This window comes from Geotrypetes seraphini, chromosome 1 (assembly GCF_902459505.1).
Source record: "Geotrypetes seraphini chromosome 1, aGeoSer1.1, whole genome shotgun sequence".
Taxonomy (NCBI): Eukaryota; Metazoa; Chordata; class Amphibia; order Gymnophiona; family Dermophiidae; genus Geotrypetes; species Geotrypetes seraphini.
The window spans coordinates 540,854,424-540,867,395 of NC_047084.1; the positions used below are offsets into that span (position 1 = coordinate 540,854,424).

The 12,972-nt window shown below is 39.9% G+C and overlaps 1 protein-coding gene across 5 annotated transcripts in view; it reads left to right on the plus strand.

The window, feature by feature from the left end:
- PJA2 (praja ring finger ubiquitin ligase 2) overlaps window positions 1–12,972 on the plus strand; it is a 162,632-nt gene that overhangs the window by 112,866 nt on the left and 36,794 nt on the right. For all 5 annotated transcript variants that reach the window (XM_033929140.1, XM_033929143.1, XM_033929141.1 and 2 more), the window contains 2 exons: window positions 5,848–6,033; window positions 10,303–10,414. In XM_033929140.1, coding sequence (XP_033785031.1) covers window positions 5,848–6,033; window positions 10,303–10,414 — 298 coding nt within the window. The remainder of the gene's footprint in view (window positions 1–5,847; window positions 6,034–10,302; window positions 10,415–12,972) is intronic.

The following is a 12,972-nucleotide window of genomic DNA, read 5'->3' on the forward strand; positions in this document are numbered from 1 at the left end:
TTCGGCTTATGCTGATGATATTTTGCTTTATTTGAGAAATCCAGAGTCTACCTTATCTTCTTTATTGGAATTAATTGATAAGTTTGGCAAATTTTCAGGTTATAAAATTAATTGGAATAAATCTGAAATTATACCCTTGAATGTTTACTGTGTAAAAGGATTATTTGATATTTTTCCATTCATATGGAAAGAAGAAGGATTTAAATATCTAGGCATTCAAGTTAAAAAAACAATTGAAGATACTGCAAAAGAAAATGAAAAATATGTATTAAAAAAAGTAACGGAGTTATGTGAACAATGGAACCCATTACATATATCTTGGTGGGGCAGAGTTCAAACTATTAAAATGATGATGTTGCCTGTGGTTTGCTACCAAATGAGTATGATACCTATTTATTTTCAGGGGTCCTTTTATAAGAAGCTTAATAGAATTTTAACAAAATTTCTTTGGCTTGGTAAAACACCTAGAATAGCTTTAGTAACCTTACAAAAATCAATTAAGGAGGGAGGGGTAAATTTTCCAAATTTCTATAGGTACCATCAAGCCTATATTCTACGTCAGGGTATGTATTGGATCCTCCCAGAACTTATAGATAATGCACCAGATTGGTTATATTTGGAATGGCGCCTTATGTTTCCCCTAAATTTAGTTCATTTACCAAGTATTAATATACCTAAAAGATACAGAGAAAATAAAATAATAATGGATACTTGGAAAACATTGAGATTTATTGATAAATTAACACCCATCCCAATATATAAATCAACTAATCAATCCATATGGATAAACTCCAAGATCAAAATTGGCGGAGCTCAAATCCTTTGGAAGAACTGGATTATTGCAGGAATTAAATCTCTAGATGATATTATTTCAGAAGGTAAACTGCTGGATTTTTCACAATTGCAACATAGATTTGGTCTTAATAAAACACAAAGTTTTAAATGGTTGCAATTGAAGCAGGCCATTCAGGTTGGGTTCCCTGAATGGAAATCATTAAACAATCAATATAGTTTAAAGTTCTTATGCTTTAAAGCAGACTTCCTAGGACATCAAGCCGCATTGTGGTATAAATTAATATCTGGATATTTAAATAAAAAACCAAAAAATGGTCTAAGAGACATTTGGAGCATTGAGATTGGACATCAAATTAATGCATCTCAATGGCCACTAATTTGGTCTTGGAGAATGGGATGTACAGTGTCAGCGTCTATGAGACAAACATGGTTCTTTTTATTACATAGAGCTTTTTGGACCCCTACTCGTTTACAAAAATTAGACAGTTCTAAGTCTAATAGATGCTGGCACTGTAATCTAGAACCAGGGACATTAGATCATTTATTATATCATTGTCCTTATATTAAAATATTTTGGAATTCAATTTGGCCACAAATTAATAAATTAATGGAAAATCATATTGCAATATCATATGATACAATTTTATTTGGAACAATGATGAGAAAAAAAAGTCAAATTTCACCAGAAAATAATAAACTTTTATTAATTATGACAGGGGTTGCCATTCAACATATAACTAATAATTGGAAAAATTACAACAACCTAAACTACACATTTTGGTGGAATACAATATGCCATGTTTTTAAAATGGAAAGAACAATAGCAGTACAAAAGGGGACATATAATAAATTTATAAAAATATGGGGGCCATTGACAAAATACTGCAATGATTAAATAATAGAATACTTTTTCTTCTTTTCTTATATTAGAGATTTTCTTTTTTTTTTATGACACACATATAGGGGGGATAAGGAAAACAATTTATATATAATATATTATAATATATGATACAAAATGTAATAAATGATTAAAAAATAATAGAAGGGTGGGGGGAGGGAAATTTATCTAGAATATATTGTAGTAGATATAAATATGTTATTGAATAATTATCAATTGTATTCCAATATGTTGTACACTTTTATAAAATTTGAAAATATTATATTAAGGCAATAAAAGGGTGGGGGGAGGGTGTAGGGGAAAATCAAATTCAGACATACATTGTGTTATATATAAAAGTGATACCATGCATATATCAAATGTATTTTATTATTATGTACACTTTTTGCAAAATTTGAAAATAAAAATATAATGGAAAAAAAATAAAGATGGAGTTGCACAGAACTTAATTTTCTTAAAAAATAAACTGTTCACAAAATCTAATCTAATATTTGTGAGTCGCACAAACCTAAACAGGCTCTAGGCGACTTGAAAAGGAAAAGGGTAGATTGGGCAAGAGGGGAGGAAAGGAGGAGAAAAATCATAATAAGCAAAAGAACAGGTACTTATGGTGATCTTATAGAGTTAATTGTCAAAGAGTAGAGTTTTCAGTTTTATCCGGAATAGGGCGTGGTTGGCTTCTGTACTTATTGACATTTCTGAGACATATCTTCTTACAACAAGAAATCTTCAAGAAAAGAGGCTCAAATAGATTATAGCAACAAAAGAAGAGGCACAGGAGATGTCAAAACCAACCTTCAGTTACATATATTTTATTGAGGGTATTGCAAAAGTTCAAAAAACAAGTCCTTGCTATGCTCTATGAATATAACCTCGAGGATGCAGCGGTTTCGATTGCTTCGTTCAAGTCTCCATATTCTTTTGATGCCTTTTTTCTTGCTGAAGCTTCATCTTCGACCCAGGCTGCTTTGACGACCTTGAGTCCTTCTCGAGGCAAAGCATTGGCGGATCAGCTATCTTTTTCCTCTTTTCTTCGTCAGATGGCTGTTGACTTGGACCTTCAATTAGATGCTGGTTCCAAATACTCTAAGGAGTATCTCAAAGTCATGCATCTACCTCAACCTCCGGCAGAGTCACTTAAGCTTCCTCTTCACAAGCTTTTGTCTCAGACTTTTGCCAGATGCCTGGAGACTCCTTATACCATACCAGTTGTTCCAGGCAAATTGGACCCTAGGTATAAAACTGTACATCACAAAGGGTTTGACAACTCAGTTATCTCATCAATCCCTGCTTGTGGAGTCCTCCTTAAAAAGATCCCATCCTTCCAAGGTTTATGCCACCGTTCCTCCTGGAAGGGAAGGGAAAACTATGGACAGATTCAGACATCGCATCTATCTAAATTCTATGATGTCCTCTAGAGCAGTGGTTCCCAACCCTGTCCTGGAGGAACACCAGGCCAATCGGGTTTTCAGGCTAGCCCTAATGAATATGCATGAAGCAAATTTGCATGCCTATCACTTCCATCATATGCAAATCTCTCTCATGCATATTCATTAGGGCTAGCCTGAAAACCCGATTGGCCTGGTGTTCCTCCAGGACAGGGTTGGGAATCACTGCTCTAGAGTCCTCAATTATAATTTTCATTTTATTTCTTATTTTGAATTCCTCATAACTCTTTTACCTAAATTTCTGAGTTATTTGGATACTCAAAAACACTTTGAATTTCAAGAAGTCATTACTTCTTTACCACAACTCGGATTACATCTCCTTCAGTCGTCTTATGATGCCTTCGAGTTGTCTGCCCAAGCAGCTGCTTGCTCTGTGGCCATGCGTCGCCTTGCCTGGCTTCGTACCATTGACATGGACCCTAATCTTCAGGACCACTTGGCCAATATTCCTTGGGCAGGCAATGACCTCTTTGATGAATCTATCGTGGCAGCCACCAAGAAATTGTCTGACCATGAAAAATACTTTGCTTCTATTGTCAGACCTAAGCCAAAGCCAGCTCCTGCCAAAACTACACGTCCTCCTCCTATCTATCAGAGGCGTTTTTCTCCAAGGACGGCTCCTTACAATCGCCCTCCTCCTAAGAAACAGCAGCCTCAGAAGCAATAAAAATCTCAACCTTCTGCTGCACCTAAGGCTTCACAGCCTTTTTGACTGTCTCAAACAGCATAACCTCCATCGTTCTGTCTCTGACTTCTCTTCCCCCTATAGGAGGTCGTCTCCATCATTTTTACCACCGATGGATGACAATTACATCTGACCTCTGGGTACTGACCATCATCATAGAAGGATACTCTTCATTTCACTCAGGTTCCACCAAAGCTTCCTCCAAGAGAGTATTCTTCCACCCCTTCCCAGACCGCCCTTCTTCTTCAGGAAGTTCAAGCTCTGCTTCGTCTCCATGACATCAAACCAGTTCCTCTGGACCAGCAGAACAGGGGGGTTTTACTCCCGTTACTTCCTTGTTCTGAAGAAGACAGGCGATCTGCGGCCCATTCTGGATCTCAGGGCTCTCAACAAATTTTTGGTCAAAGAAAAGTTTTGCATGTTGTCCCTGGCATCCCTTTATCCCCTTCTCGAGCAGAATGACTGGTTATGCTCTCTGGATCTCAAGGAGGCCTACACTCGCATTCCCATTCATCCGGCCTCCCGTCAATATCTCAGATTTTGGGTGGGGAATCTGCTTTATCAATACAGAGTGCTGCCCTTCGGCCTGGCTTCATCTCCCAGAATGTTCACCAAGTGCCTGGTAGTGGTAGCAGCAGCAGCTCTCAGGAACCCCCAAACGCAATAATATAATTCACTTTTTCTGTAAGATTCTCAATTTAATATAAATCAGATCTGTTCATTTTTTCATGGCATCCCAGTCCTTGGCACTAGTATCAATTAGCTCTTTTTAATATATTAATAGCATTTTATCTTCATAATATATTATACAATCATTCATATATCATGAAGACACATTTTTAGCATTCATATCAAATATATTTTTTATGTCAAAGGTTTTTTAGCTTTTTTATTATTTTTAGTCAATACATAATTTTATGGATATTCAATTAAGACACTTTACTTACCATTTAGTACAAATTACTCATCTCATCGTTCAGATTAATTTATTTTTATGTCATTGCTTCATTTTTTAATATCTTGTCCTTCACCCTCTAAAAATCAAATATTTAGTGAGTATAATCATTTCACAATGCATCTGTTTCATATCTCTTTGATCTGCTCAGTTACATGTTAGCATATTTATGTCAAATAGCTTATCAGTTTATATGTGCAACCTTTATTAGTTCACTTAGTATATTTATTTTATCCCCTTTACACGTATGCATTTACATGTCATATTTATCTCATCTTTTTTTCCGCATGTTTTTCTTATATAGACATTTTCATGTTCAGAGTTTTAAATTATTTCTCTTAATATTATTATTATTATTATTATTATTATTGTGATTTTAGTTCTCTCTTGTCCCCTGAGGAAGGCGACACAGTCGCCCAAACTTGGATCCTTGTCGGGACCATAGTTATATAGCATGTCAAGGACTTGTTTTGGGACTATGGGCTCCTTTTACAAAGGTGCGCTAGTGTTTTTAGCGCACACACTAGATTAGTGCGCGCTAGCCGAGAAATTACTGCCTGCTTAAAAGGAGGCGGTAGCGGCTAGCGTGTGTGGCAATTTAGCGTGCACTAAGGCCCTAACGCACTTTTGTAAAAGGAGCCCTATATGTGATACCCTCAATAAAATATATGTAACTGAAGGTTGGTTTCGACATCTCCTGTGCCTTTTCTCTTCTTTTATTGCTCTGCTTGGTTCCTTCTTTTTTGTTTGTTCTGCTCAAATAGATTATGCAGTGCCTTTTCTCATGTCCCATGGTATTTGCTGAAAGTACAGCTATAGTTTGAAAGAGAAATATTATGAGTTCTTCTTCAGTAACTTTCCTAGTTCTAATACAGTAGGATTAAAAGTTAAGGCTCCTGTTTTGTGAAGGACTATAAAAGCACATTACTTTTTTTTTTTTTAATGAATCTATAAATCTTACTATACAGATAGACTTTTAACTATGGACAATGATAGAAATATGTTTGGTTTTCACACTTTTGTATGATATTTTATTTGGAATGATGTTGTTAATGTTTACCCACAGGGATCAAACATCTTTGGAAGAAGGGGAATTTCCTTGGCTGCAGTACATTACAAAAAATGAAAGCAGTAGTGATGAGGAAAATGATGCAGTTAGTCAGTTTGTGCACCCAGGATTTTTCATGTTGGATGGAAACAATAACCTGGAGGATGACTCATGCACGAGCGAAGACTCGGATGTGGAGTGGAGGTATATATTTTGCAGTAGCTCTCTATTGGCTTTGCTAGCAGCATTTTAGCCCTTATTCCTCCTCCCCTACTCTACTTCCAACAATACTGTAATTACAAAATTTGGTTTCCTAACCACATGTTGCATGAGATACTTTATAAGACTTTATAAGAATTAGTCTTACTACTAGTATGAAGAGGTGGGACAGAGGATATTGTCCTGTCAGTGCTAGCACACTGCTAATTTGGCATGTCAAAAATATGAAAAATATATATACAGTATACAGGTGCTTTTATATATTGTATATTGAGGGAGATTTTAGGTGAACGTGGAGAGAGGAATTCAGATGTTCAGATCAGGAGAATTGGAATTCCCATACTGTTTTTTCCTTCAAGGTCAAGCAGGCCTTCCTATTCTCAGCTCCAACAGAACACAACGCAGATGCTTACTAGCAAGATGTAGATAGAAGTTTCTAATAGCACCGCAGGTGCCTTCCCATCTGCCATGTAAGCATGGCTTGATCAGTTTTAGTTCTTAGGACGCATCTCGGTTTCTCTCACCTTGGTGCTTTTTCCAGAAGCTTGTAATGCCTTCTCGTTTAGTTTATTTTGTTTTTTCTTCCTTAATTTTTTCATTTATGTGTGAGAAGTTACCTTTTATTTTAAACCCATGTCACTGACCTCTACAAAGAAGCACACAGATACCATCCAGTCCCTGTCTCGGGAGCCTGCAGCTGCAGCCTCCACTACTAGGAAGTTTTCCAGCAGGGCTAGCAAGTGATGCTACTACTTTTAAAAGCGTAGGTATACGCCTCCTGCCTGCTCTGCTCAGCATTCACAACTCTTATCAGCCCCATCAGCAGAAATCCCAGCTGGTTCCTCAGTCAAAGCAAGGGACAAACTTTTTACTGGCTGCAGGAGAACATATGAATAGAGAACAAACTAGTATCAAGTAATATTAAATTACCAGACCTCAAACACCCAAAGCACTACTTTATTGATTTTTTTATGTCCTTGCTGGGGTGATGTGTTCATCATCAGTCTTGGTAAAGTGACGTGTGACCAAAATTTTTTATTTTTAACTTTTCAGTTTTCACAGGCTCTATGACAATATAAATATAAAGTGCTTAAAGTGCTATTAAAGCATTTTGAAGAAGCTGGATGTACGCAGAGTGATCCTTCACTCTCTGGAAGTCACTAACAAGGTTCGGCTCTTGGACCATCTGTTTGGGCTGATTCGTTCTATAAAGTGGGGCGCTCACGTTTCCATGATATCCAGCTAGATCCGTAGGGCCATTTCTTCAGCCTATTTCTGTCCGGGACTCAGTCTCCTATCTTCGTTAAAGTGCATTCTATGGACTACGGCTTCTTCGTGGGCCGAAGTTAGTGCGGTCTGTCCAGAGGAATGGTGACGGACTCTGCTTTAGCCCACCCTAGCATTTAGGGACTGTTTTGCTACATCCCATTTGTCTAGAATGTCTCCCCTATTGCACTAAAAAAAGAGATTATGTACTTAACCTGGTAAGCTCTTTTATCCCAGGACAAGCAGGCAGCATATTCTCACATGTGGGTGACCATCATCCATGGAGCCCCGATGTGGACAGCCTCGCAAGCAGACTTGCTTGTAAAACTTTAGAAAGTTTGCGACTGCCACACCGCGCATGCTCGAGTACTTTACCACCCAACTTATGGTGTGCATCTCCTCAGATCTGTTTTCTGCAGAGCCGACAAGCCACTCGTTTCGACGCTCTGTGCTAGACTTTGTTCTACTTGTGCTTTCTCTCACCGCAGCTCGTGTATTTTCTTTACAGGGTCACTGTGTTTATTTGCACGTTTCATTTTTTTAAAAAAACCCCAAAAATATAGCTTCTCAGTGGCCCAGACAACCGTGGTTCTCCCTTCTACTTCAACTCAGCAGGGAGCCACTGCTTCTACCAGTGTTTCCCTCTCTGCTTACACAGAGTCAGGGGGTCTCTACTTCATCCCAACCTGCAGTCTCTACACCTGACAGCTTGGTACCTCTCCACCTCACTGTCACTCTACAGTCTTCTCAATCTGTCAAGGGCATTTTAGCGGCTTCTAGCAAGCCTACCAGCAGTCATTGTTACAACCAGAAATGGACTAGATTTTCTGCTTGGTACTCCATTCATCACAAGGAGCCTCAATCCATCTCCTTATCTTCAGTTTGGATTACCTGGAATTTTTAAGTACCTTCTTACTTCTCATTTATAATCTTAATGTATATTTTCTTCAAACCGCTTAGAACCTAACGGATGTAGCGGTATATAAGAAATAAATTACATTACATTACATTACATTACCTGTTGCATTTATCTCAATCAGGTCTCAAATCCACATCCATTCAAATCCATCTCAGTACAATTGCTGCTTTTCATCATCCTATAGAAGGGAAACCCCTTTCTGCTTATCCCGTGGTTTCCAGATTTATGAAAGGACTTTTCAATGTCAAGCCAAACCATCTCCAGTGGTTTGGGATCTCAATGTTGTTCTTGCTCAATTGAACCAATGGCTTCGGCTCATCTGAAATAACTCACTTGGAAAGTGGTTTTTCTCATTGCTTTCACGTCTGCTCGCAGAGTCAGTGAGCTACAAGCTTTAGTAACGGACCCACCTTTCACAGTATTCCATCATGACACAGTGGTCCTCCTTACTCATCCTAAATTCTTGCCTAAAGTGGTTTCAGAATTTCACCTCCATCAATCCATTGTACTTCCAGTGTTTTTTCCAAAGCCTCATTCTCATCCTAGAGAAACAGCTCTTCATACTCTGGACTGTAAGCGTGCTTTGGCTTTCTACTTGCAACGCACTAAGCCACACAGATCTGCTCCTCAACTTTTTGTCTCCTTTGATCCAAACAAGTTGGGACATCCAATTTCCAAGTGCACCATCTCCAACTGGATGCCTGTTTGCATCTCTTTCTGCTATGCTCAGGCTGGACTCCATCTACAGGGTCGAGTCACAGTCCATAAAGTCAGAGCCATGACAGCATCAGTTGCTTTCCTTAGATCTACTCCTATTGAGGAAATCTGCAAAGCTGCAACTTGGTTTCGGTTCATACCTTCACCTCTCATTATTGTCTGGATTTTTTTTCCAGACGAGATGGCCATTTTGGCCAGGCAGTTTTACAAAATTTATTCTCCTAAATTGCCAACACTCACACCATCCCATTCCGGTTAGCTTGGAGGTCACCCACGTGTGAGAATATGCTGCCTACTTGTCCTGGGATAAAGCACAGTTACTTACCGTAACAGGTGTTATCCAGGGACAACAGGCAGATATTTTCCCCTAGTTGGCTTCTTAGCTAGCTATCTGAACTGAGGAGACAATGCCTTACGTTAGACGGGAAGGCACTCATGCATGCGTGGTGCGGCAGTCACAAATTTTCTAAAGTTTTACAAGCAAGTCTGCTTGCGAGGCTGTCTGCATCGGGGCTCTGTGGATGACTTCACCCACATGTAAGAATATCTGCCTGCTGTCCCTGGATAACACCTGTTATGGTAAGTAACTGTGCTTTCCAGTAGATAGGGGAGAGATTCTAGACTCCTGCCCTGTCCTTCCTGCGCCTGCCTACTGTCCATTTATGCTTCTCCAAGTTGATTCTTGGATATTAGTCAGCCCTTGGGCTGGGAAGACTCTATGCATGTCACTGTTTTATGCAGGAGTCATTTCTGAGCTCCTTTGAAGCATTTGTTACCTGTTTCCAGTTATTGTTCTCATGTTTATTCTTGAGCAGAACAATTGTTTATGGACTTCATTCCTATGGGGATGTCTACTTCACCCCTAGGTTGTTTGTTAGGTGCTTGGGTGATCTGTGCTTGGGTACTAGTTGTAGTTGGAGCTAGAGAGCACACTGAAGTAGAGTAGAGACACAGAAAAAATCCAAATTGGATTCCTTCTGCATATAGCATATGGCCATTGGGACACAACCCACTTGTCTAGAATGTCTCCCATATCCACTGGTAAAGAGCTTACCAGGGTAAGTACAAATAATCTCTTTTTCTGGCATAGGTGGTGGCAGCAGTGAATAGCTGCAATGGCACACACAAATCCTGTGTGCCTATGTGAAATTTCTGGGTGTCAGGGTGACTGAATACTCTGGATTTGTCAGCCTATTGTGGTGCATATATAAATTAGTATTAATTTAATGACAATATGTTTTGTAGCATCAGGATTATTTATTAAAAAGCACATAATTAGAATTGAGAGTTTAAAAATGTCAAATTGAAACATGGCAATAACTTTTAACAGTGCATTTTTGGTTTGTTTTCAGGTTATTTGATGAATTTGGGGATGGACTAGGAGTTGCTCAAGCTATTTCTTATGTGGATCCTCAGTTTCTTACCTATATGGCTCTTGAAGAGCGCTTGACACAGGCCATGGAGGTACTAAAAATAGTTCATTTTATCTAATTTGAAATGTTTTGTCTCAGTTAGAAATCGGTTGAAAAAATCTAAGCCTTTTCATATTGAATTGATTTTATGGGTGTTTAAACTTTTGTATAAAAGAGTGAAAGTGTAGAAAAGCTTCAAAATGATCATTCCTTATCCATGCCAGACCAGTCCAAAGAAATGGGGACATCTCTTTCCTTTACAGGAGAGCTAGTGCTGCCTTCAACTACTCATTGTTCTCTACTTGCAGCATATGGTGCAGGCATGTGGCCTAGTGCAGGAACTACAAATAGGCTAAGAAGGTTGTGTACCTAGATTCTTGGTGGAGCATGTACTAAGCCCAGTGATCACTGCAGGCAACAATGCTTTGGTGCTGTTTTCTTTCTCTCTTTGAGGCTAGGAATGACAGAGATTGGTCCACAGAACCCAAGGGTGCTAAAATTGGTGATGTTGGGTCCTTCCTACTGTCCTACCTTCTGCTCTTTGTGGGGGTTGTGACTGCAGTGCCAATGTCCTCCATTAATCTTGGGAGGGGGCCCAGAGGTACTCTGAGTATGGACTTCATTCCTATGGGGATGTCTACTTCCTTTAAACTTTTGCAAAAGGATAAAGAAAAAAAAAGCTTTCAGTGCAGTCTCTTCCCAGCCTGAATCTTGGTCTTCTATAGTGCTGGATCAGATTGGAACTCATTTGAGGAGTCTTTTTGTCCCATTTGTTTCCAGTAGGTCTAGGGAAAAAGGTAGGTGACACACTTCAGGTAAGCCCCAGAAGGCCCCTCAGGCATATTTACTTATCCTGGTGGTCCTTTAGACAAGATCAACCCCCCACTTGCTACTGCTCCTTGTGGTGCCTTAGCAAAAATGGCTACTGTGACCTCTACTGGTAATCTGCAAGTTCCTTGACTCCACCCTCAGGACACCCTTTTCTAATCCAGATAAAAAATGGCCTGTTAGAGCCAACGTTCAGTGACATTGCCTGGCTAAGTTCCACTAAATATCACGATTGGCCCATAGAACATGATTTAAACAGGCAAGAGTGTCTCATGTTCATTTAAATTGTCTTGAATATCAGGCAATATTTGTTTTTAATAATCTCTTAGAATTTTAAGTGTAATTATATTCTTGCTAATCTAAGTTTCATATATTAAAGAAATAGTTACAAAATTAAAACAGATGCTGAAAGTTGACTGGCTTTTCCTTATGTCCTAACTATAAATTGGTGTCAAGGTATGTGGTAGATTCTACAGACTTGCAGAAATTTGACAAGGTCTCGGTGTAAATGTGTCTACTGTGATTCCTGTGACCAAAAGCTCATTTCATATAGGCATCAAGTTGTCCTGTATCCATATTGATGAGTTGGAACTCAGTCATGTAGGTTGCTTTGCAATATGCCAATTGGGAGGAAGTGATGCTCATTTCATAGCTTCTTTAACAGAACTAATGCACAGTTTCTGGTACAGAGGGTCATTTACACCAGTGTTTCTCAACACACGGTATGCATACCCCCAGGGGTACGCAAGCTGCTTGTGGAGGTTATGCGGCACTGCGTATGTCTTCTGCCCCTTTCTTCCTCAATCACTGCTGCCACTATTGCCAAAGCTGATCCAGAAGGCTTCCCTCTGATGCCAAAGCTGATGTTGGAGGGAAGCCTTCCGGGTCAACCGGGGATCCCGTTACCTTTCTGCCTTCAGGAAGGCAGGAAGGAGCAGCCCAGCTGAAAGGAGTAAGTGCGGCCCTGGAGTAAGCATGTAAGGGAGAGGGGACAAAGGGAGAATGGAGGGGGGAAGGAGCATATTTGGACATGGGAGGGGCATGAATTTGGAACAAAGGCTGGAAGGGGGGCACAAACTCAGGACACAAAAGGAAGGGAGGGGGTATGAACTTGGAACACAAGTGAGGGAGGAAGGGGGCACTAACTTGGAACATAGGAGGGAGTGAGGGACTAGGAAGGGAGAATTATCAGACATGGGTGTGTGCGTGAGAGAGAAAGAAATGATGTACTTGGGGAAAGAGGAAAATTGGGCGTAGAGAGAGGAGTGAGGTAGAGATGCATGGAGAAGAGAAGGCTAAGGGAAAAATGTTGGATGTGGTGGAGAGGGAACAGAGGGACAGATTGAAGGGGGAGGAATGTTAGACATAGGGCTCCTTTTACAAAGGTGTGCTAGCTTTTTAGCGCATACACCGGATTAGTGTGCGCTAGCTAAAAAATTACCACCTGCTTAAAAGGAGGCGGTAGCGGCTAGCATGCGCGGCAATTTAGCGTGCGCTATTCCACACGTTAAGGCCCTAATGCACCTTTGCAAAATAAGCCCATAGTGATGGAAGAAGAGATGTGGCATGATGCTGGAGAGGGGTGATAGAAGGAAAAATGTTGGGCAAGGGTGAAAAATGCTGCACATGATCCGGGAAATGAGAGGGGGAGAAATGTTGGATGTGGCAGTAGAGGGAGTGGGAGAGTTACACCCTGGATATCTCTCTTTTTTTCCCCCACTCCCTTTGCAACAAGGGAGGGAATGAGAGAGAGAGGGAGATATGTTGCCAATGGGAGTGGAG